General features: G+C 40.7%; 1 protein-coding gene across 4 annotated transcripts in view; it reads right to left on the minus strand.

Annotated features, from left to right (window-relative positions):
- CTNND2 (catenin delta 2) overlaps positions 1-26,047 on the minus strand; it is a 794,124-nt gene that overhangs the window by 505,151 nt on the left and 262,926 nt on the right. For all 4 annotated transcript variants that reach the window (XM_075826901.1, XM_075826902.1, XM_075826899.1 and 1 more), the window contains exon 8: positions 14,355-14,549. In XM_075826901.1, coding sequence (XP_075683016.1) covers positions 14,355-14,549 — 195 coding nt within the window. The remainder of the gene's footprint in view (positions 1-14,354; positions 14,550-26,047) is intronic.

The raw sequence follows: 26,047 nt of genomic DNA on the forward strand, positions 1-26,047 counted from the left end.
ACATTTTTAATACACACATTTTTTTAGCACAGATATGGAGTTGAAAATTATACTAATACTCATTCGCCATATTTGTAAAGCTTTTTCCATGTTTTCTTCATAGACCATTTTTAGTTTGGGGTGTGTTTTAATTTCCCAAAGGTCTGTGACAAATGTTTGTATGTCTGGCAGCCTCTACAAGTCTAGACAAGGCCTTCATTTTGCTGGCAATATTTTATTTATTTTGCAGCATTTGTGCAACATGTAGAATTTACACCAAATTCCGATACATCTGTGTGACAAGTTTTTACATGTGGCAGGCATTAAATTTTGTGCTATCGATTGCAGAAAACTTTCAGCAAAATTACACTTTTTATTAATGTGTCCCTATGTTTCAGTTTACCAGTTAGTGTATGTTCACACGGCTTAGCAAAATACGTCTGCAAATACGGAGCTGTTTTCAGGCGAAAACAGCACCTGATTTTCAGAAGTTTTTTTAACAACTCGCGTTTTACGCTGCGTTCTTTACAGCCGTTTTTGGAAGTGTTTTTCCATAGAGTCAATGTAAAACGCCTCCAAAAACGTCCCAAGAAGTATCCTGCACTTCTTTTGACAGCGACGCGTAAAATAAAGGCTCGTGGGAACAGAACATCGTAAATCCCATTGCAAGCAATAGGCAGATGTTTGCAAGCGTATTAGGGGCGTTTTTTCAGGCTGAAAACAGTGCGTGTGAACATACCCTAGGACTCTGTTCACATCTGCGTTGGAGGTTCCGTTAGGGGCCTTCGACGCAGAAGGCGTCAACATTGCCAAACATAGCGCAGCATGCTACACTATTTTGTGCGGCAAAATGACTGACACCATGATGGAAATCCGACGAAACCCATTAAAGTCAATGGGTTTCATCGGTCACCGCTGGTTTCTGTCATGCGACGGATCTGACGTAGGAGCAAAACAACGGGCAGGCTGAATGCAGATGTGAACATAGCCTTAAAATATTCCTGCTCAATCAGCAACTTGTTCTGCCCCACAAGAGCCAAGACAAGATAAGGCCCTGTTCACACCTGAATTGGAGGCTCTGTGATGGATCTGTCGCTTATCCAGCAGAGATTACGGGAAACAGCACAGCATGCTACACTATTGTTTGTGGTAAATCCAGGAACACCCTGAAGGAAAGCCGACGGAACTCATTAAAGTCAATGGGTTCCATCAGCCACCGGTGGTGTCCATGTGGCAACGGAACCACCACGTCCAGTTTTCCCTTGTTCTACTCCTCTGACAGAGCAGAACCACCTGCATTGTTACATTCCGTTCTGCTCCACCAGAGTTCCGTTGCACGACAGACACCAGCGGTGGCCAACGGAATCCCATTAACTAGACTTTCCGTCGGGATGTTGGTGGTTTTACTGGAGACAATGGCGCAGCATGTTGTCCGATGATTGTTTCCCCTAATAGAGCCTCCAACGCAGATCTGATCGAGGTCTAAAGCTATATTCAGACGAGCATTGTAAAATTCCTCTGTGTTTCATCAGGGGAAAAGTATTAATATTTACATCAGAGTTCAATCAGTATTGTGTCAGAGTGCGCTTCAGTTTGTCAGCTTTTTACATCCATATGGCATGAGTTGTCATCAGTTTTTCACCCATTGAAAAAACGTTCTGCTTTCTTTTCAACATCTGCTAGCAGTCAGTGAAAAACTGACTGCTCTCAGATGGCATCCGTGTACTGTCCATTTTTATTCCACTGACCCACTAAGGGTATGTGCATAGTGTTTTCAGGCGTATTTCGGAGCGTTTACGCCTTGAAAAACGCAAGCAGAACGCCTACAAACATCTGGCCATTGATTTCAATGGGAAATACGGTGTTCTGTTCCAACGGGGTGTTTTTTTACGCCCCATTTTCTAAAAAACGGCGTGTAAAAAGACGCCCACGAAAAAGAAGTGCATGTCACTTCTTGAGCCATTTTTGGACTCCCTCAAAACATCTCCAAAAACGGCCGTAAAAAAACGCAGCTTAAAACGCGAGTGGCTTAAAAAACGTCTGAAAATCAGGAGCTGTTTTCCCTTGAAAACAGCTCCGTATTTTCAGACATTTTGAGTTTGCGTGTGAACATTCTATAACTTGAATGGGTGAGCCTAATGTGGGAATTGGAAAATGTACTGCATGCTGCGATTTTTTTTTCTGTACGGACCAACGGTGAGTTGGAAAACGGTGAAATAGAAATGAGGATTGACCCAATGACTTTAATGTGTTAGGGTATGTTTACACGCTAGAGTAAAAACGTCTGAAAATACAGAGCTGTTTTCAAGGTAAAACAGTTCCTGATTTTCAGATGTTTTTTAAGCCACTCGCGAATTTCCCAGCGTTTTTCGAGCCGTTTTCAATAGTCAATGAAAAACGACTCCAAAAACATCCCAAGAAGTGCCCTGCACTTCTTATTTGCGGTCGTTTTTTTATGCGGCCGTTTTTCAAATCGGCATCGTAAAAAAACAGCCCATCGGAACAGAACGCCGTTTTTCCCGTTGGAATCAATGGGCAGATGTTTGGAGGTGTTCTGCTTCCGATTTTTCGGAAAAACGGCCGAAAATAGACCGTGTGAACATACCCTTAGTGTTCAGTCAGTGCGCTGTCTGTTCTACACTTGGACAGCACATGGATCTGAACAACGCTCATCTGAATGAAATTATTCCCATAGAGAACCGCATCTAGTATGTTGATAAACATAATAATATTACTCCTCTGTAAATCCCTTGTAAGGCCACATCTTGAATATGGAATTCAGTTTTGAGTTCCAAATTGTAAAAAGGATATAGGATGAATAAAGTAAAAATCTACCAGTAGAATCATACGGAATACATGCAGATTTAAGGCCCTGTTCACACAGAGTTTTTTTGCAGGCAGACAAATCTGCCTCAGAATTCCTTCGTGAATTTTGAGGCAGATTTTGATCTGCCTGAGCTTTTTTTGCCATTGAGGACCGCGGGCAAAAAACGCAGAAATAACGCAATTTCTGCCTCCCATTGATTTCAATCGGAGGTCAGAGACATGCCACCCAGGGAAAAAAACGCCACTGCCTCGCATTGGAAACTATGGGGATTCATTTTGGATGTCTTCTGGTGCTGATTCCGACACGCTATTTTCACATAAAAATCAGCACCAAGAAACTCTGTGTGAACAGGGCCTAACTCCTTTTGTTTTCCAGTATTTTTGATGCCAAGAATAGCATAAGTCAATGGTCATCATGATTCGTTGTGATTCATTTTAAAACGGACCCGTCATGGCTTTGTTATGAATAGAAACATGATACCAGTGTAAACAGGGTTTAACCTTCCTGTCGTAAACAACTTTCAGATTTTCATTTTCGTTTTTTCCTCCCCACATTCCAGAAGCCATAACGTCTTTATTTTTCCGTCGATGTAGTATTATGAGGGCTTGATTTTTGCGGGACGAGTTGTAGTTTTTCGTAGCACCATTTATTTTGCCATAGATGTACTAGGAAATGGGCAAAAAATTATTTGTGGGGTAGAAAATGAAAAAAAACAGCGATTGTCCATGATTTTAGCGCGCTGTTTTTACGGAATTCACTGTGCAATTAAAACAACATGTTAACTTTATTCTGTGGGTCAATACAATTACGGCGATACCAAATATATGTAGTTTTTTCTATATTTTACTACTTTTACATGTAAAAAGTCATTCTGGCGTTTACAATTTTTATTTTTTTTACGGCGGTCACTGTGCGGGTTAAATAATGATATATTGTAATAGTTCAGACTTTTACGGACGCAGCGACACCAATTATGTTTATTTATTTATTTTTTTACTATGCTCTAGGGGGAAAATGGGAAAAGGGGGGTTATTTGAACTTTTAATTTTGTTAATTTTTTTTTTTTACACAAAAAAAGAAAAAACAACAACTTTATTTAACTAATTTTTACTTTTTTTATTAGTCCCCCTAGGGGACTTCAACCAGCGATCGTTAGACTACTTTAATACTAATATATCAAAAAATTGGATAGCACTCCTGGTAGAGATGTTGAGGTGCTGTGAGGGTTCGGGTTTGGCAAACCCACAATAGTCATTCAGCAAATAACCCAAGCACTCAAACGTATGAATGAATAAGATTCGTTTAATTCTTGCATTATTTAATTTTCAGTTTATTCTTCACTGAAATAAATCTTCACAAAATGTCAGTAATTACTAACAAGCGATTGTAAATTTTGACGTTTCGGCCGACTCTGGCCTTTTTCAAAATCGCTTAAACTAATGTGCAAAATAGAAAAGATACACACTATAAGTATGTTGCATACAAGTATATATAAAAGAAAACAGATTTAAGGGCGGGTTCACACATAGCGGAATTTCACTTAAATTCCGCTGCGGACACTCCGCAGCGTTAATCCGCAGCGGAGCCGTTTCTCCATTGACTTTCACTTTAATTTAGCAGTGTTCGTTTACACGATGCGTACAATTCCGCTGCGGAGCATAGGCTGCGGAGCGGAATTTGGTGTCCGCAGCATGCTCTGTCTGTTGCGGAGCAGTGGCGGACTGGTTGCGGACTCATGGCGGAATTTCTCCATTGACTTCAATGGAGAGTCAAAATTCCGCAATGAAGTCCGCAGATCTTATGTGTGCTGCGGAGCGTATTGTTTTTACTACCATGACATTTCTTCATTCTGGCTGGACCTATGTATTTCTAGGTCTACAGCCAGACTGAGGAAGTCAATGGGGCTCCCGTAATGACGGGAGCGTTGCTAGGAGACGTCTGTAAATAGTCACTGTCCAGGGTGCTGAAAGAGTTACGCGATCGGCAGTAACTGTTTCTGCACCCGGGACAGTGACTACCGATCTCAATATACATGTATCTGTAAAAAAACATAGAAGTTCATACTTACCGAGAACTCCCTGCGTCTGTCTCCAGTCCGGCCTCCCAGGATGACGTTTCAGTGTAAGTGACGGCTGCAGCCAATCACAGGCCAAGCACAGGCTGCAGCGGTCACATGGACTGGAGCGTCATCCAGGGAGGTCGGGCCGGATGCCGAAAGAGGGACGCGTCACCAAGACAACGGGCGGTAAGTATGAATTTCTTTGACTTTCACTAGGGAAAGTGCTGTCCCTTCTCTCTATCCTGCACTGAATAGGGAGAAGAGAAGCACTTTTCCTGCAGTCCGCAGCGGCCAGTCCGCATCAATTTTCTGCACATTTTGTGCAGATCCGCTGCAGAATCTGCAACGCAGATTCTGTGCGGCATTGATGCGGACAGTTGCGGAGGAATTCCGCCATGTGTGGTCATGCCCTAATACAGAAAAACAAAAATGTGACTGGCCAATATCTGTTAAATCTATTATCTAATTAATGTATCCTTAGTCTCGATTACTTGAGATATCTTGCATGTCATTCTTCAATTTTTTCATTTTTCCACGTTATCATAGGTTCATCCATATGTCTTTGCATATGCTTTATGTTCTTTATGCATTTTTTCAAGTTTTTGTTTTCTGTATTAAATCTGTTCTTTTATATATACTTGTATGCAACATACTTATAGTGTGTATCTTTTCTATTTTGCACATTAGTTTAAGCGATTTTGAAAGGCCAGAGTCGGCCGAAACTTCAACATTTACAATCGCTTGTCAGCAATTACTGAAGATTACAATCGCTTGTTAGCAATTACTGAAATTTTGTGAAGATTTATTTCAGTGAAGAATAAACAGAAAATTAAATAATACAAGAATTAAACTAATCTTATTCATTCATACGTTTGAGTGCTTGGGTTACTTTAATACTAATGTATTGCAGTATATCGTGATTTTGACAGGCACCTACTAAGCCCTGCCGGAGGCAAGGCTTAATAGGTGCACAAAGATGGCGGACCTGGGGGCGTTCATTAAGCCCCCAGGCAGCAATAGCAAACATCGCCCCCCCCCGCGATTGCGTTGTGGGGGGCGTGATGAGCTGTTAGAGCGGGTCGCCCCCCTTTTTCTGACGATTTAAATGCTGCGGTCAGTATTGACCACAGCATTTAACAAGTTAAACTAGCGGGATCGCGCTCGAGCTAGTTACTCTGAAGTGTCGGCTGTAACATACAGTCGACACCGTCATCGTATGGAGCGATACTTCATACTTCCCCCTACCAGACTTTGGCGTATGGATACGTCAAATGTCGAAGGGGTTAAGAGTGCATTCAGATGTTGCGGATCGAGGTGCTGTTAAAACCGCATAGGAAAAAACACCTTCGAGAACCGCATGGGTTTTTACCAGAATTTATTGCATTTCTCAATGCGGGTGCATTTTTTACCGCGTTGAAAAACTCACCAAATTGCGGTAAAAATGCATGCTGTATTTAGATGCAGTGGTTTTTTTTACGCAATAATAAACAACACCAGAATAGACCCTTATACTTCACTATAAAATTTTTATATATTCATTTCATGGTGCTGATTTTGACGACGAAAAAAACACACCGAACCTCCCTCCATTGTTTTTAATGGGAGATAGATGTGTTTTTTTCTCAGGGTTTTTTAAATGAGAGGGAGGCAGGATCAAATGTGCCATTTATTTTTGTATTTGCTGAATTAAAAAAACGCCTCAGAAAACATTTTAAAAAAGCGTTAAAAACCGCTTGCCTTCAAAATCTGCCTCAAAAATCCTGAAGGAATTATGAGCCAGATTTTTTCTGAGGAGACATATCAGTCTTTACTTTAGGCCAGGATCACAAACACAACTTTGATAAAGTGTTAGGGCTTATTCATACAAACGTGGGGAAACTCGGACATTAAAAAAGGCAGTTTTTCACGCCTGAGATAGACCCGTGTGGGACCTGTTTTCACGGATCTACATAGACTTGAGTCTATGGAGGGATCCGCGAAAACGGAAGAAAATAGTTGAGACAACGGCCATGTGAATGGCCCCATTGAAATACATGCATCTGTGTGACGGTCATCACACGGACGTATTCAACGTTCGTGTGAATAAGCCCTTAGGTGCCGTTTTTTACTCCGGTTTTGAGCCAAAGTGTATGTTCACATGACCTATTTTCAGCCGTTTTTCAGGCTGTAAACGCCCCAAACAACGGCTAAAAATGCGGCGGCTGAACGCCTCCAAACATCTGATGTCAATGGGAAAAACGGCATTCCTTTCCCACAGGGCGTTTTTTACGTGGCCGCTTTTAAAAAGAAGTGTATGATACTTCTTGAGCCGTTTTTGGAGCCGATTTTCATTGACTTAATAGAAAAACAGTTCCAAAAACGAAAAAAAGCCGCAAAAAACTGCTTCAAATCAGAGGCTGTTTTCAATTGAAAACAGCTCCGTATTTTCAGCCGTTTTTTGTTAAGCGTGTGAACATAGCCAAAGCCAGAAGTGGATCCAAGTGTAGGGAAAGGTATAAAAAAAAGACTGTTACATCCTCTTTCTTTTGTGTCCACTCCTGGATATGGCTCAAAAAACTAAACCAAAAACTGCATCAAAACTCTGTGTGTGATACTGGCTTAAAGGGCCTTACGCCAACATATAATACTAAATTAATACTAGAATATCGGCTACACAGGGAATAATGAAAAAAATGCCTGACACTACAGAACCGTGTTGTTCACTGATCGTCAGCTACACGCTTGTGCGTTTCAATGTGCTGCATCTGTTCAAGCTGCACAGTTCTCGGAGGAATGGCACACTGCCGCTTTTCTCAATTCCATGGCACCTACCATAGTTTATACCAGTAGTAAAGGGGTTTTCCCATGAGAGACATTTATGACATATTCACAGGATAGTGAGGAACATGCATCTATATTTATAACATATCCCGTGGATATGTCATAAATGTCTCTGATGGGAAAACCTCTTTAGTTACGGAACAATATATCTCAGGGGTACAAGCCCAATCACTGTGTCTGACCATGCTCCAGTTTCACTGACTTTGTCGATCTCATTTCTCCCAATTAGAGGATGGTCATGGTGAAACATTGTTAGGAGACCCCAAACACATCTCTATTTTGCAGGAGCGTCTTAAAGAATACTTCCGATTTAACCCCTTCGCGCACCACGACGTGCTATTATGTCCTGGTGCGGGGTGAGAAGTATAGAGTGGGCTCACACGCTGAGCCTGCTCCATACACTGCGTGTGTCAGCTGTGTTTTACAGCTGAAACCCGGGACTAACGGCCAGGAACAGCAATCACGGCCGCAGCATCTGAGACGTTAAAAAGAGGGGGCAGCTCATCGGCACCCTCACGTGATTGTGGGGTGCCGATGGTTGTCATTGCAGCCCAGAGGCCTAATGAAGGCCCCCAGAACTGCCTTCACTCTGCCTCTGTTAAAGAGGCTCTGTCATCACATTATAAGTGCCCTATCTCCTACATAAGGAGATGGGCGCTATAATGTAGGTGACAGCAGTGCTTTTCATTTAAAAAAACGATCTATTTTCATCACATTAGCGATTTTAGCTTTATGCTAATGAGTTTCTTAATGGACTACTGGGCATGTTTTACTATTGACATTAAACATTAACGAAGTCTCGGGATTATGAATAGACATCCCGTCCTGGCTGGAAGGAATGTCTATTCACTGTCTAAACACTTCAGCATCGTTAATGTGTTAGTATAAGACAGCACATACTGATCTAAAAGGATCCCTATGCGCTGACTAAACGAATGGAGAGAAGTGTATGATGCTGATTGGTCAGCGTCATACACTCCTCTGTACAACACCCACTTGGTCAATAGTAAAACACGCCCAGTTGTCCATTAAGAAGCTCATTAGCATAAAGCTAAAATTGCTAATAACGTGGTGAAAATAGATCGTTTTAAAAAAAATAAAAAGCACTGTTGTCACCTACATTATAGCGCCCATCTCCTTATGTAGGAGATAGGGCACTTATAACGTGGTGGCAGAGCCTCTTTAAGTCCTGCCTGTGGCCTGTGGCCGGGCTTAACAGAAGCCTGTAAAAATGACTATACACTGCAATACATTAGTGTTGCAGTGTATTCTAAAAATTGCTGGTTCAAGTCCGCTAGGGGGACTAATAAAATGTGTTAAATAAAGTTATTAGTAGCTGTAAAAACCGGGTAGGGAGACAGACAGGTGAGCCCTAATCTACCCGCCACTCAGTCCCTGCCTACTTGCAACGGCCCGTCCTAGGCGACGGCGTACAACTGGGCGACGGTCCCTACTCTCACTATGTGCACAACAGACAAGGGTAAATAGAAGCTAAGTGAAATGGGGCAGATGCCCACGGCAACACCGTGAGCTACAAGAGTAGTGAACGAGCCGAGTCAAACCAGGAGTGTACGAGGTATCAAACGCAGAGAAGGAGAGTGCTTCATATTGACCCTGGCTTTACTGACTAGAGGACAAATAGTACAAGCAGCAGAGCCAGGAAACAAGCAGAATCACAGGCAAAGGAGAAGCAGGAAATGAAGGTATAAATAGACAGAGAGCGGGAGCTAGCTCCGTCTGGCCAGGCTGTGATAGGCTCTCCCACTACTCAGCCTCCCAGCCTTAGTGGTAGAAGGAGTCACTCTATCAGACTTAGGAGCAGGTGCAGACTGACTAGCCACGGGTGTCGACACAGAAGCTGTGTCTGGCAGATCCCTTACAGTAGCAAAAATAATAATAGTAAAAATAAACAAAATTGGTATCGCTGCGTCCGTAAAAGTGTGAACTATTACAATATAGCATTATTTAACTCGCACGTGATCGCCGTAAAAAAGGAAAGAATTTAAAGAATTTAAAACACCAAAATCGCCGTTTTTTTGGTCAACTTAGCGGTGCAAAAAAATTTAATAAAAAGTGATTAAAACATTGTATGTACTAAAATGGTACCAATAAAAACTACAGCTTGTCCCACAAAAAATAAGCCCTCACACCTTAATCCACATAAAATAAAAAAGTTATGGCTCTCAGGATAAACAAAACAATTTTTTTAACAAAAAGTTTTTTCTTTTTAAAAGTAGTAAAATATAATAAAACCAATATAAATTTGGTATCACCGTAATCGTATTCAGCCGCAGAACGAAGTTAAGTTGTTGTTTTTACCGCACGGTGAAAACTGTAAAAACCAAACCCAAAAAACAATGGAGGAATCACAGTTTTTTCCAATTTCAGCCCGCCCGCAAATAATTTTTGTTTAGTTTCCCAGTACATTATATTGTACATTAAATGGTGACAATAGAAATAGCAACTCCTCCCACAAAAAATAAGCCCTCACTCCACCCTTTGACGGAAAAATCGAAACGTTATGGTTCTTGGAAGGCAGGGAGTGAAAAACGAAAAAGAAAAATCAAAAAATGGCTTAGTCCCGAAGGAGTTAATGAGGAGAACGCAAAACCTATCCTCTGGGAAGCGCACAAATCATATATTATAAGTGAATTGAGATCTCTGGGTGCTAGAATGAAAAGAGCCGGATGGGCAAAAATAAACTCGCTCCTCAATCAAATCTCTGTTCTGGAGAACTTGAATAAAAGAAGTAAACTTGAAAACGCACAACCTGACCTTCTTAGACTCAGGAACGAACTTAGGGATCTCCTGAACGTTAAAGCGGAGAAAGACATCCAAAGATGCAAATATAAATACTACGCTCATGGAGATAAGGGCACTAAAATTAGGTCCACTTTGGTTAAGAAACCAAATGTAAAAGCCTTAAATTCTCAAATAACGACAAATACTGGAGAAGCAATCAGACATACCCGACATAGCATCGGACTTTCATCAATTTTGTACATCTAAATAAATACTTATATACAGGCTTTTTGTCGCAAATACCCCCTTCCGCATTTCACTTGGGCCCCCCCAATAGGTCTTTATTTTATTGATCGATATTTTTACTTGTACAGTTTATTACTGTCACAATTCATATTGTCAATTTTTGTTTCTATTTGTACATTTTGTTGCATATTATCTGTAAAATTATGATTCTTGCATTGGCGTTTCGGAATTAATGCATGGTTCTTTGGGCCTGCATGCCATTTTTATCCCTCTTGTATTGCCGATGTCTTTTTGAATAAATAAAAAATAAACTAAATATGTGTATATTATTTCATATTTTGGGACTTATATTTTGTAAAGTTTATTAAATGTAAAAAATTGGCATTTCTGTATTTTTTTTTTTCTTTATCAAATTTCTGTATTTTTTTAATCCCATAGGGGGTTTTCTCATTTTGATTATTTAACTTTAATGTCTAGTACATTGGCCTGTGTACTGATTGTACACATGCAGTTGGACATACTGAGGTACACGTATGACCTAACAACAGGAAATTTAGTTAGACCCCCATGCGGTCCAATGGACCCTGGGCTGTCTAGCAATACAAGGTATGGGCCTCGATCGCATCACAGGGATGTTCGTCATAATGCGGTAAGCACCCGCCGCTCAGGGCGAGTATTCCAGTTAAGGTTGACAAGCCACAAGTCCTTAACATTACTCTCCCGAATTAAATAAAGGCAATCCTTAAGAGCACGTCCCCTTTTGACTGGTCCAAAACTGTACTCAAATACTTGGGAAATAACATTTCTTCTCAATTAACATCCCAATATAAATTAAACTACCTTTAATAACCCAAATAACTTAAACATTGGATTCCTGGCAAAAGCCTTTCTCATCTTTATTTTTACTGGAAAAAGCTCATCTAAAGTTTAATTGTCCCTAAAATTATGTATCTCTTACAAACACTTCCAGTTGCATACCTAACTTTTCAGGTGTCTTTTCAGAATAAGCTGTCATATGTGTGTACGTGAGGAACAACATTATTTCTGGCTATTATATCACTTGTATATGTGGCAATTTTTTTAGCAGCTTTCCCCTCTGCAGGTGCTCTCCAATTCTCAGTTTCCTCTGAACTAGTGGGTGGAGCCTAATTGCTATAATATTTTCTACAGAGTAAAGAAGAATCCTTCTCTCCAGTTTCTATCTATCTAAAAGAAACAAAAGAAGGCAGCACAAAAAAATAAAAGTCCAAGTGTGTGTGCACAAGCCTCAGGACTTCACCCATCAGTCCTATAATAATATTTTCAAAAGAATAGGCAGCAATCCACAGAATTTCAAAAATAGAAAATAAGTTTTATTCACCTATATGTGAATGTGAAATTTAAGCCCCCATCATGGGCCTTTCTCAATGCGTGAGAAAGGTCCATGATGGGGGCTGAAACGTTGCATTCACATATAGGTGAATAAAACTTATTTTCTATTTTTGAAATTCTGTATTTGTATATATTTGATGGGGGTTGTCTTCGTTTATGGACTTATAAAGTATGTTTATGATTGGACTATATGTGTCTATATGGTTGATTTTTTAAGTTGAGACAAATATTGGTTTATTTATGTTTGAAGTATGTCTTGTTTATATACTGGTACCCAAAAGATATTATAGGTTCTAGTATATAAGCCTGCATAAACAGCTTTTTGTTTTTGATATATTATTAAATGTACTTGTATACGGAAAGGGGTTGTCTTATGATGAACTAGAACACCCCTCTATGAACAATAGCATAGCCACTGACAAAGCGGTTCTCGTTCTGGAGGACACAGTCAATTTATGTATTACATGGATGGTTATTATTTTGAATAGATGTCATGTAATACATTTTTCTGTGCAGCAGCCGTTAGTTGCATCTCCGAAACCGGACCCGTAGCCGACAGGCTTTAATCTGAAAAGAGGGAGGGCATGCAAGGCTGAGCCATACCGGAGGAAAAGGCCAATTGGAAGAAGTGTGCAAAAGTTTTAATAACAATCCATTGGTAAGAAGATTAATTTCTTACTACAACGGCACTTACAAAAAATAATTGTACCTAAAATTTTAACTATCAGGGTATATTTAGACATTGCGGAGTTGTCAAGGAATTTAGCTGCAGATTCAACACCCAAAAAATAGATTGCAGATTTCAGGGCATACTGCCGGTTTAAATATCCGTGACAATTCAGCAACATAATGGACTTTCTGTGGATTTTCAATCTATTGCGGATTTCACTCTTTGCAGTGCAGAAAAATATGTATGTAATAAATTTCTGAACCCAGAATTAGACTTTGCGTACTGTAATATTAGATATCCTGTAGTTTCATCTATTTTATCATGCAATTACCTAGAAATTTTAAAGGAACACTGATTAAAAATCGATAATAAGGCAGATTATTCAGGGTTTTTACCAGGTTTCCTCCTTGTTGCACTGCTCCCGTTGCCAAATAACAGAGGAACTAAAAGAGGAGTGATAACGTCAGAAGTGCCAAGGAGAGGACTCGGTGGTGCGTGCAGCCAAGAGGAGACGCAGGGAGCTTATAGGAACTGTATTTTACCAGAAATAAGAGGAGATGACATGCTCCGACAAACAGGACCCGCCCATTCTGCTCTACGAAGACAGCGGCACAAACGGTAGATAAGTGCTGAAACTACATGTAGGGGAAGCGAATTGTAGGTTTATTTAGTCATGGGGGAGTGTCTTTAAAGAACTTATAACTGTTCTGGGCTTTTGGGAAAAAAAGACTGATTGTGGGACAACCCCTTTAAGGGGAAACATTTAATTGTCTTGGATTGGCCTTGTCAAAGCCCAGACCTCAATCTAATAGACAATCTGTGGCATGACTTGAAGATTGCTGTACACCAACTCAATCCATCTTGAAGGAGTTGGAGCAGTTTTGCCTCAAAGAATGGCCAAAAATCCCAGTTTTTAGATGTTCTACGCTAATAGAGACATTCCCCAAAAGCCTTACATCTGTAATTAAAGCAAACGGTAGCTCCACAAAGTATTGACTTTTAGGTGGTGAATACTTAGGCACAACAAAAGTTATTTTTTGTGTCTTAATTATTGTTTGTGCCACAGTAAAATATATTTTGAACCTTCAAAGCGATAGGCATGTTGTGTAAAATAAATGGCGCAAACCCCCGAAAAATTCATTTTAATTGTAATGATTCAATTGATTGTAATGCAACAAAACAAGAAAAGCACCAAGGGGGATGAATACTTTCTCAAGGCACTGATTATGTCAGAGGTAATACGGGGAATACTTCCAATGTATAACTCTCACGTATAGATGTGAAAAGAGGGTATTAAACATCAATATTTGTCTAATTATCTAAAATACTGCATTAGCGTATATTTACACTGTACGTCGTGCCGCATTTTTTGCTGCGTGTCTGAGATCCACGTGGCAAAACCACATGCAGTTTTTGTGCTAGGTGCGAAACCAAGGTGAAAATGAATGTGGTTTTAATGTGCGGTTTTCAACCACAACAGCACCATGTGAATACACCCTTAGTATAAAACATTACAAAATATGTTTATTAAGAAACATTTCTATATGAAATACTTTACAGCTATTAAAAAAAATTAACAAACCAAAGGAACAAGAAGTTACCTGAAAAAAAGTTGAATTGAAGACGATTATTGTCATTACCTGTATTGGTGCGATATGAGGTGGTATGTGCTGGTAATAATGGATCTCCCTGACTTTGGCTTAGGCTTCTCATTGGTGGCTTCTGATAAACTCTGTCTTCATAAATGGGCTCTATAAGATGTTCTGGTGACTGTAATGGTCTCAGATCAGGGGCTATGTGACTGTGTTGACTAGTATACGATGATCGAGATCCCGCTGGAAAAAAAAGTCAAATATAACTGAGTTTAGTTTGGTGAACTATGTTGCAACCTAGAAAGCTTCAACGAGAAATAGAAAATAAATGAGCTTTCCTATAGTACTAACAGTTCCATACAGCACTTCGAAAATTAAAGGAAAGTCTGAACTGATCCTGATAGGGTGTATTTTTAATTCATTTACTGAGAATTATGATGCAGATATTGGTAACACTCGCAATAACTCAAAAGAAAAATACTGTTAAAGAAAAAAGAAATCAAAACATTGAGCTATAGGTGAGAAATGCAGATATTGGTAACATATGACTCACATACAAATTACTGTTAACAAAAAACATTTAGCTGCAAGTGGGAATTGCAGTCGATATGTAAGCAGGGGAGATTCCAGCAATTCACACAGTGCAAAAATCAGTGCAAATTTTTCATCCGCAGTATACTCTATTCTGCCATGGATTTGTTCGGGATTTTGAAGTGGATTTCACTTACTCTGCCCTTAAATATGAAAGCCTACAATAGACCATAAGGAATACAAATGTTTGAAAAAATATTATATCCAATTTATTAGCAAACATCAAAAGAACAATAAATGACAATAATACAGTCCGTTAAAATAGTAGAGAAAGGGAGGGAATAAAAGATGTTAAGCCCCAAATGCACAGAATGCACCTCCAAGCAAAAAAACACACACACAAACTGAGATCATACAGACAGAGTATAGTATAAAATAACGACCATACAGTGTATAAAAAAAAATGAACAAAGTAAATACTGTACCAATATGGCATAAAGGAGAGCCTGAAGAATGTCTTAGGGAGTTTGACAATAGGATGTTAATGGATGATTATGGGTAAAAAAATCATATAGGGTATGAGCATACTAATGGGAGAACAAAATATCCAGTCTAATATATGCTGACAAACCATATAGTTGGCCTATGTAACCATCGAATCAAAATGAGTAAGGGAGACCAAGGACTTACCCCTAGAAATGTGTGTGAGAAATAGCAAAAAGGAAACGACACCTCGACGCGCGTTTTGCTAGACCAGTAGCTTTATCAGGCTGACTTTATCAATCCCTCGCACGTTAAAATCTTTTGGGTTGCAATGATGAAATTCCCGAAAATATTTTGGAATTGGTTTTAGTTCGTCCACATTTTAATCTTTGTGTGCTCCTTTAATGTTCCTTACATGTTTTAAAACACGGACTTTGAGTTGTCTTGTAGTCATACCCTTGGCATCAGGGGTCGTAATATCACAAAAGCCTTGCTTCAGAAGGAAACAAGACTGATAATACATCTTCATACAGTCTCACTTAATGACTAAATGAGGCTCTTGGCTTCAAATCTTTTCTATAAATGTGCACGATTTTAACACTGACTTGGGGTAGTGTTATGTGTTTTTTTTTTCTAACGTTTATAATTCTTCATTATAGTTGTTATGTTCTGCTGATATCACCCACCTGCAGGAAGTCTTGAAAAGAACTAGGCGTTAATTTGAAACATAAGGCGCAGTGATACCATATTTCACTCTAGATCAGGGGTCTCAAACTCGGCTGGGTAAGTGGGCCACAGAAAAAATGGGAAGTTGACGGGTCGCATTACTTTCAAATTTGATACAATACAAAATTATTGTTTATCAATTAGTTATTTGAACTACTATAACACTATGTTACTATAATAACAATACTACATTACTATAATAATACCGTTAGGTTTATAATTTGAGATATTTCTCCACGTGCTTATTCAACAATCCAGTTTTCCAGTTTAAGTGTCGCTAAATGCAGTCTGGCGGCTCAGTTAGCAGCGTTTGGCAGACACACATGTCAAGATTGGGCAGCCTCTTTTTAGATAGTGCCACAGTGCCCTCTGCGGAGGCTGCCACAGTGCCCTCTGTAGATAATGCAAGAGTGTCCTCTGTAGATAATGCCACAGTGTCCTCTGTAGATAATGCAACAGTGCCCTCTGTAGGTAATGCCACAGTGCCCTGTGTAGATAATGCAACACACCCCTAGATAATGCCAGTGTCCTCTGCAGATACTGCCACACACCCACTTGTAGATGCTGCCACAGTGCCCTCTGTAGATGCTGCCAGAGTGCCCTCTGCAGATAATGCCACAGTGCCCTCTGCAGATAATGCCACAGTGCCCTCTGAAGATAATGCCACAGTGCCCTCTGCAGATAATGCCACAGTGCCCTCTGCAGATAATGCCACAGTGCCCTCTGCAGATAATGCCACAGTGCCCTCTGCAGATAATGCCACAGTGCCCTCTGCAGATAATGCCACAGTGCCCTCTGCAGATAATGCCACAGTGCCCTCTGTAGATAATGCCACAGTGCCCTCTGTAGATAATGCCACAGTGCCCTCTGTAGATAATGCCACAGTGCCCTCTGTAGGTAATGCCACAGTGTCCTCTGCAGATACTGCCACACACACCCATTTGTAGATGCTGCTACAGTGCCCTCTGTAGATGTTGCCACAGTGCCCTCTGCAGATAATTGCACAGTGCCCTCTGCAGATAATTCCAGTGCCCTCTGCAGATAATTGCACAGTGCCCTCTGTAGATAATGCCACAGTGCCCTCTGTAGATAATGCCACAGTGCCCTCTGTAGATAATGCCACAGTGCCCTCTGTAGGTAATGCCACAGTGCCCTCTGTAGGTAATGCCACAGTGTCCTCTGTAGATAATGCAACACACCCCTAGATAATGCCACAGTGTCCTCTGCAGATACTGCCACACACCCACTTGTAGATGCTGCCACAGTGCCCACTGTAGATGCTGCCACAGTGCCCTCTGTAGATGCTGCCACAGTGCCCTCTGTAGATGCTGCCACAGTGCCCTCCGCAGATGCTGCCACAGTGCCCTCCGCAGATGCTGCCACACATACCCCATGTAGATAGCTCCATTGGCGCTCCCTCTAGGAATGGAATCCCCAGCTAGAGCTTTGCCGACGCTTTGGCTGGGATTCCTCTGCTGTTGGAGCCCCTGAGCTGGAGTCCCGGGCAGAGAACTAGTAGGCTCTTCCTGGGACTCCAGCTATACTCCTGACATCACTGGGACTCTTGCTCTGGGGAGTCCCATAGCAGAGCCGATACTTGCGCTCTGCACTGGACTCCAGCTCTGGGGAAGCACCAGACATCGCTGTCAATATGAGGACAGCGATGTCAGGGGATTCCCCAGAGTCCCGTAGCAGAGCCTGTACTAGCGCTCTGCTCGGGACTCCGCTCTTGGGAAGACCCTGACAACACTGTCCATATATGGACAGCGATGTCAGGGAATTCCACAGAGTCCCGGAGCAGAAACTGTACTAGGGCTCTGCTCGGAACTCCGGCTCCTGGGAAGCCCCAGACATCGCTGTCCATATGTGGACAGCGATGTCAGGGAATTCCACAGAGTCCCGGAGCAGAGCCTGTACTAGCGGCTCTGTGTCCCGCGGGACGCAGATGACTGCCCCAGGGGCCGCATGCGGCCCGTGGGCCGCGTGCTTGAGACCTCTGCTCTATATATACACAAGACTCTACATTTAGCGTTATTTTATTTTATCTTTATTGCATGTGTATTTTAGATACTTTCATGTTTCTCTCTTTTTGTCTTGCTGTGTGCAACTCTGTCCCCTGCATCCCTCATGGTTTGAGAGTCATGGTAGACTTGACTATCACTTAGTTTTGTTTTTTCTGGTGTGATCTGCCATTACCAGTCGTGTCCTGTGCTTTCTCGGGGCCAGTCTGGTCCTGCCACTTCACACAGTCTAGCATTCACATTATACCAGTACTAGATTATACTTGCACCATCCCTTCTCCACTGGGGCAGATAGTGGATGTCGCTGCCTATCCCGGGTATTTGATCATTATATCATTATATGGAACTTTTTGTATTATTCATTATTAAAGTGTATGTTGCTATAATTTTTTCTTTCCCTAATGTATGGTGTATATAGTTTTTACAGGTGTGTTCTGCCGGTGTCAGGACTATACCTGTTTAAAGGGAACCTGTCACCAGCATTACACCTATTGAACTCTACTCATCCCTCACTGGCCACTGCTATCAAAAGTTCATTGCCGTTATCCCCTCTCCTAAACTCCTCCTCCGACTGTAAATAACGGTCTGCAAACATTTTGCGCCTTTTAATAATCCCAGAAGAGGACATCAATGCACAAGCGCAGGATTTTGTGTTCTGGGGGAAGGCGAGGAGCTGTCAATCAAAAGTAAGGAGGCGGAACAAACTCGTAAAGACTTGAGGAATGAAGATATGACTCTTTTCAAATTAAGATTTGACTCTTTTATGCTCATTTGCATACGATGTGGGAACACTAAAAAACGGAATACTAAAGCTACAGAGCCGACTAAGAAGACAATTATAGGTTATATAGAAATGATTTTTCACCCACTATCGCCTGGTATTGCTGGTGAAATGCTGGTGACAGGTTTCCTTTAACCTTTTTTATCACCTTATCATCACTTATATAATAATTGGTTCGAACTGAGTCCGTTCTGCCATCAAGTCTCTGCTCTTGCGGGGACTGGTTGGCAACTCCGGCTCATCTTTACGTCTTGTTTCTTTTTACCAGCACTGCATAAATGTGTTTTATATAATATTTTTTACGTATGCATTGGTATATATATATATATATATATATATATATATATATACATTTGTTATTTGACAACATCTGCTTTGTAAACTATTGTGGTGACGTTGGTTATGTGCGCTGCGTTGCTGCAGGGGTTGTGTCCATGCACTTGCTCCAACAGGTGGACCATCATGGAGGCTGCGTGCCGATTTGACCATCATATAGGTGTGTTGTGAACACTGTTTAGTGCTGCTACACTATATATGCGCCAGTCTTTCAGTGATTTTGTTCTCCTGATGAAGCTACTGGCATAGCGAAACGCACGTCGAGGTGTCGTTCCCCCTGCTATTTCTCACACACCAACATGTGTTCAAAATTTGCGGTCAACTTGCAGTTTTTTCTGTGATTTTCTGAAAAATGCAGCAAAATAGCACATGTTTAGGGCTCATTAAACTCATCAGAAAGTTGTTTTGAGGCTAGTATCACACTTGTGGTTTTGATGCAGTCAATGCCAGCGGTGGATCGTAAAGGGAGGGGTACATAGAAAAAATTATTACTTCATCTCTTTTTTGAAATTCACTCCTTATTGTGGCATTATAAAACTGCATAAAAAAACTGCACCAAAATGGCATGTGTAAAAATTCACTTAAAGGCTATGTACATCTTCGAGGGCTTTTTTATTTTTTTGATAAACAGATCAGTCAGTGTTTTTAGTGTAACTTCTTAATTCGTTTTTTATTAAAAATCTGTTTTACTTTTTGAGATACAGTTGTTCTGTATTCTCTATACAGAACAGCTGTATAATTCGCTATTCACTGAATCTGTCAGTCTTGCGGACCTGACTGGTTCAGTGATAGCGTGTCCTGCGTGTGATCCACCTGTAATCGATCACATCTAAGTTATAAATTTAGATGTGATAGTTTACAGGTGGATCCTGCTAGTCAGAGACACGCAGGATCCGCCGACACAGATTTAGCGCTAGATACTGCAGTTCTGTATAGAGAATACAAAACAGCTGTGTCTATAAAAAAAAAATATTTTTACTAAAAACTAATTAAAAAGTAACACCACTAAACAGACTGACTGATAAAAAAAAAAAAAAAAAAAAAAAAAGCCCTCAAAGGTGTACATAGCCTTTAACACTTTGAAGCTGCAGCCAATTTTCTTTTTGCTTTTTCTCCCCGCATTCCAAAAGCCACAACTTTTTTGTTTCTCCACCGACACATCCATATGAGGGCTTAGTTTTTGCGGGACGAATTGTAGTGTTTAATGGCACCATTTAAGGTACCATACAATATACTGGGTAACTTAAAAAACGTGAGGTGAATTGGGCATATCGCCATTGTTTTTGGGGTTTTGTCTTTACAGCGTTCATTGCGTGCTAAAATCCACATGTTCACTTTATTTTATGGGTTGTTAAGATTACGGCAATACCAAATATATATAGGTTTTACTACTTTTACAAAGAAAAAAATATTTGTTAAAAAAAACAACATAGTTTTGCCATATTCTGAGACCCATAACTTTTTTATATTTCTGTCGATTGAGCGGTGTAAGGACTTGTTTTTGCGAGCGAGTTGTAGTTTTTAACCCCTTCCCGCTCCTTGACGTACTATTACGTCATGGCAGCTGTATCGTTCGCGCTCCATGACGTAATAGTACGTCAAGGGAGTAACGTCCGTTTCGGCCGTCCTCCCGACACATACAGGAGCTGTGACGCTGCTGTCTTGTTCAGCAGCTGTCACAGCTCCTACAGCGGGGACCGATCGCTGTGTCCCCGCTGATTAACCCCTTAAAAGCCGCGTTCTATAGAGATCGCGGCTTTTTAGGGGTTAAGCTGCCATCGCCGGCCTGCAACGCGATAGCGGCCGGCGATGGTGACTATGGCAACCGGACACCAAACAATGGCGTCCGGCTATGCCATAGACGGAAGCCGTGGGTCCTGACAACGTCAGGACCCACTATGCTTGCTGTCAGTGAGTAGCTGACAGTTCTAATACACTGCACTACGCATGTAGTGCAGTGTATTAGAATAGCGATCAGGGCCTCCTGCCATCAAGTCCCCTAGTGGGACAAAGTAATAAAGTTAAAAAAAAGTTAAAAAAAGATGTGTAAAAATAAGAAAATAAAAGTTTTAAAAGTAATAAAAGTAAAAATCCCCCCTTTTCCCTTATCAGTCCTTTATTATTAATAAAAATATATAAACAAACAAATAAACTATACATAATTGGTATCGCCGCATCCGTAACGGCCTGAACTACAAAACTATTTCGTTATTTATCCCGCACGATGAACGCCGTAAAATAAAATAATAATAAACCGTACCACAATCACAATTCTTTGGTCACTTCACCTCCCAAAAAATGGAATAAAAAGAGATCAAAAAGTCGCATGTACCTAAAAATGGTACTGATCGAAACTACAGTTCGTTACGCAAAAAATAAGTCCTCGCAAGGCTTTATTGATTGAAAAATAAAAACGTTATGGCTCTTAGAATAAGGTAACACAAAAAGTGAATGATTGTTTACAAAACGTATTTTATTGTGCAAACGCCATAAGACATAAAAAAAAACTATAAACATCTGGTATCGCCGTAATCGTATCGCCACGCAGAATAAAGTGAATGTGTCATTTATAGCGCACGGTGCACGCAGTAAAAAAAAAAAGAATAAAAAAACAATAGTAGAATTGCTGTTTTTTAGTCACCACGCCACCTAAAAATAGAATAAAAACTGATCAAAAACCATGCACCCCAAGAAAACTACAATGGATTCCTTAAGGGGTCTAGTTTCCAAATTGGGGTCACTTTTGGGGGGTTCCCAATGTTTTGGCACCACAAGACCTCTTCAAACCGGACATGGTGCCTAATAAAAAAGAGGCCTCAAAATCCACTAGGTGCTCCTTTGCTTCGGAGGCCGGTGCTTCAGTCCATTACCGCCCGAGGGCCACATGTGGGATATTTCTCAAAACTTCAGAATCTGGGCAATACGTATTAATTTGCGTTTCACTGATAAATTATTTTGTGTTATAAAAAAAATGGTATGAAGAGGATTTTCTGACAAAAAAAAAAAACGTAAATTTCACCTCTACTTTGCTCTAAATTTTTGTGAAACACCTAAAGGGTTCATAAACTTTCTAAATGCTGTTGTGAATACTTAAAGGGGTCTAGTTTCTAAAATGGGGTATTTGATAGGCGTTTCTAATATATGGGCCCCTCAAAGCAACTTCAGAACTGAACTGGAACCTAAAAAAATAAATAAATGAGGCAATACTTCGCTTCTTACATTATACTGATAATGAGCCGTGCCCACCCTGAGATGACCCCAGTTTTGACCGTTTGTATAAACGGAGACCCCTATTAGACCGTTCCAGCGCCCGGTTTTCCCCAGCATACACCCCGAGAAGTGTATTTCTATTGATGAGTCCCTGGTACATTTTAAAGGGAGGGTTCAATTCCGCGAGTACCTGCCGGGTAAGAGGGCAAGGTATGGCGTGAAGATGTATAAGCTGTGCGAGTGCATCAGGGTATACCTACAGGTTTAGGATATATGAAGGAAAGGCCACCCCCAAACCAGACTGCATCCTGGACTACAATAGGTACATGGGAGGGATGGACTTGTAAGATCAAGCCCTGAAGCCCTACAGCGCTATGCGGTGTGGTATAAGAAGCTGGCCGTGCACATCATACAGATGGCTTTGTACAATGGGTACGTGCTACGTCGATGTGCAGGCCAGACGGGAACTTTCCTGGAATTTCAAGAGGTGATTATCAAGAACCTAATCTTTAGGGACCAAGAAGGGGGGCACCCAGTACTTCTGGAAACGGGGGCCACACGCATCGTACCAGGGCAACACTTTCCAGGGGAAGTTCGCCAAACTGGCAAGAAGGGAAAAAGTCAAAAGAGGTGCAAAGTCTGCTATAAGAGGGCGATAAGGGATGACACAATATATCAATGTGACACGTGTCCCGAATAACCAGAGCTCTGTATGAAAGAGTGTTTTAAAATTTATCATACATCCCTTGGTTTATAATTTACCCCAATTTTACTTACCATGATGCACTCCGCACAGCTTATCCCCCCTCGTCGTTCCCCTCTGAGCCCTGCTGTGTGCCCAGGCAGCTGATAACAGCCACATGTAGGGTATTGCCATACCCGGGAGAACCCACATTACAGTTTATGGGGTGTAGGTCTCCGGTCAAAATGCTCACTACACCTCTAGATGAATGCCTTAAGGGTGTAGTTTTTAAAACGGGGTCACTTCTTGCGGGTTTCAACTGTACTGGTACCTCAGGTGCTTCTGCATACATGACTTCGCACTAGAAAATCCCCAGTAGGCCAAATGGTGGTCCTTTCCTTCTGAGCCCTCCCATGGGCCCAAACGGCAGTTTATCACAACAAATGGGGTATTGCGGCCCTCAGAACAAATTGCGCAACAGAATGGGGTATTTTGTTTCTTGTGAAAATAAGAAATTTTCAGCCAAAACTACATATTATTTGAAAAAAATAATTTTGTTTTCATTCCCAGCCCAATTCAAATTAGTTCTGTGAAAAAACTATGGGGTCAAAATAGTTACAACACCCATAAATGAATTCCTTGAGGGGTGTAGTTTCCAAAATGGGGTCATTTGTGATTGGTTTCTATTGATTTGATACCTCTGGGGCTCTGCAAATGCGACATGGCACCCGAAAACCAATCCAGCAAAATCTGGACTCCAAAGAACACACAGCGCTCCTTTCCTTCTGAGCCCTCCCATGGGCCCAAACGGCAGTTTATCACCACAAATGGGGTATTGCCGCACTCAGGACAAATTGGGCAACAAAATGGAGTATTTTATTTCTTGTGAAAATAAGAATTTTTGAGCTAAAATGACATATTATTGGAAAAAATATATTTTTTTTAAATTCCCAGCCCAATTCAAATAAGTTCTGTGAAGAAACTATGGGGTCTAAATGGTCACATTACCCATAAATGAATTCCTTGAGGGGTGTAGTTTCCAAAATGGGGTCACCTCTGGTGGGTTTCCATTGCTTTGATACCTCTGGGGCTCTGCAAATGCGACATGGCAGCCGAAAACCAATCCAGCAAAATCTGGACTCCAAAGAACACACAGCGCTCCTTCCCTTCTGAGGCCTCCCATGGGCCCAAACGGCAGTTTATTGCCACAAATGGGGTATTGCTGCACTCAGGAGAAATTGGGCAACAAAATTGAGCATTTTGTTCCCTGTGAAAATAAGAAATTTTGCTAAAAAATTACATCTTATTGGAAAAAATGTCATTTTTTTAATGTCACAGCCCAATTGAAATAGGTGCTGTGAAAAAACTGTGTGCTCAAAATGCTAACAACAACCATAAATGAATTCCTTGAGGGGTGTAGTTTCCAAAATGGGGTCACTTTTGGTGGGTTTCCATTGCTTTGATACCCCTGAGGCTCTGCAAATGCGACATGGCACCCGAAAACCAATCCAGCAAAATCTGGACTCCAACAAACATATAGCGCTCCTTTCCTTCTGAGCCCTCCCATGGGCCCAAACGGCAGTTTATCACCACAAATGGTGTATTGCCACACTAAGGACAAATTGGGCAACCAAATGGGGTATTTTGTTCCCTGTGAAAATAAGAAATTTTGATCACAAATGACATTTTATTGGAAAAAATGACATTTTTTTCATTTCACAGCCCAATTCAAATAGGTGCTGTGAAAAAACTGTGCGGTCAAAATGGTAACATCAACCATAAATGAATTCCTTGAGGGGTGTAGTTTCCAAAATGGGGTCACTATTGGGGGATTCCTACTGTTTTGGCACCTCAACACCTCTTCAAACCTGGCATGCTGCCTAAAATATATTCTAATAAAAAAGAGGACTCAAAATGCACTAGGTGCTTCTTTGCTTCTAGGGCTTGTGTTTTAGTCCACGAGCGCAGTAGGGCCACATGTGGGACATTTCTAAAAACTGCAGAATCTGGACAATACATATTTAGTAGTGTTTCTCTGGTAAAACCTTCTGTGTTACAGAAAAAAAAATGAATAAAATTGAAATTCCGCAAGAAAAATGAAATTTGCAAAGTTCACCTCCACTTTGCTTTAATTCCTGTGAAATGCCTGAAGGGTTAAAAAACTTTCTAAATGCTGTTTTGAATACTTTGAGGGGTCTAGTTTTTAAAATGGGGTGTTTTATCAGGGTTTCTAATACATAGGCCCCTCAAAGCCACTTCAGAACTGAACAGGTACCTTAAATAAAAGGCATTTGACATTTTCTTAAAAATATGAGAAATTGCTGTTTATGTTCTAAGCCTTGTAACGTCCAAGAAAAATAAAAGGATGTTCAAAAAACGATGCCAATCTAAAGTAGACATATGGGAAATGTGAACTAGTGACTATTGTGGGTGGTATAACCGTCTGTTTTACAAGCAGATGCATTTAAATTCTGAAAAATGCAATTTTTTCAAAATTTTCTATAAATTTTGCAATTTTTCACCAATAAACACTGAATATATCGACCAAATTTTACCACGAACATGAAGCCCAATGTGTCACGAGAAAACAATCTCAGAATCGCTTGGGTAGGTTTAAGCATTCCCACGTTATTACCACATAAAGTGAAATATGTCAGATTTGAAAAATGGGCTCTGAGCCTTAAGGCCAAAACTAGGCTGCGTCCTTAAGGGGTTAATGGTTTAATTTTTTATTAAATTGTTTTGAGGGGCTAAGGTGATCAAAAGATTTCATTTAGAGCCTTTACCGTGCAGGTTAAATAACGTTGTATTAAAATAGTTTGTACTCTAATGGACGCGGCAATACTAGTTATGATAATTTATATTTTTTTTAGCACTACTTTAGTGGATAAATGGGAAAAGTGGGCTTTGTTGAACTTTTAATATACACTCCTCGACATTGAAATTGCAACATCAAGAAGAAAAATGTTTC

This window comes from Rhinoderma darwinii, chromosome 5 (assembly GCF_050947455.1).
Source record: "Rhinoderma darwinii isolate aRhiDar2 chromosome 5, aRhiDar2.hap1, whole genome shotgun sequence".
In the NCBI taxonomy this organism is placed as follows: Eukaryota; Metazoa; Chordata; class Amphibia; order Anura; family Rhinodermatidae; genus Rhinoderma; species Rhinoderma darwinii.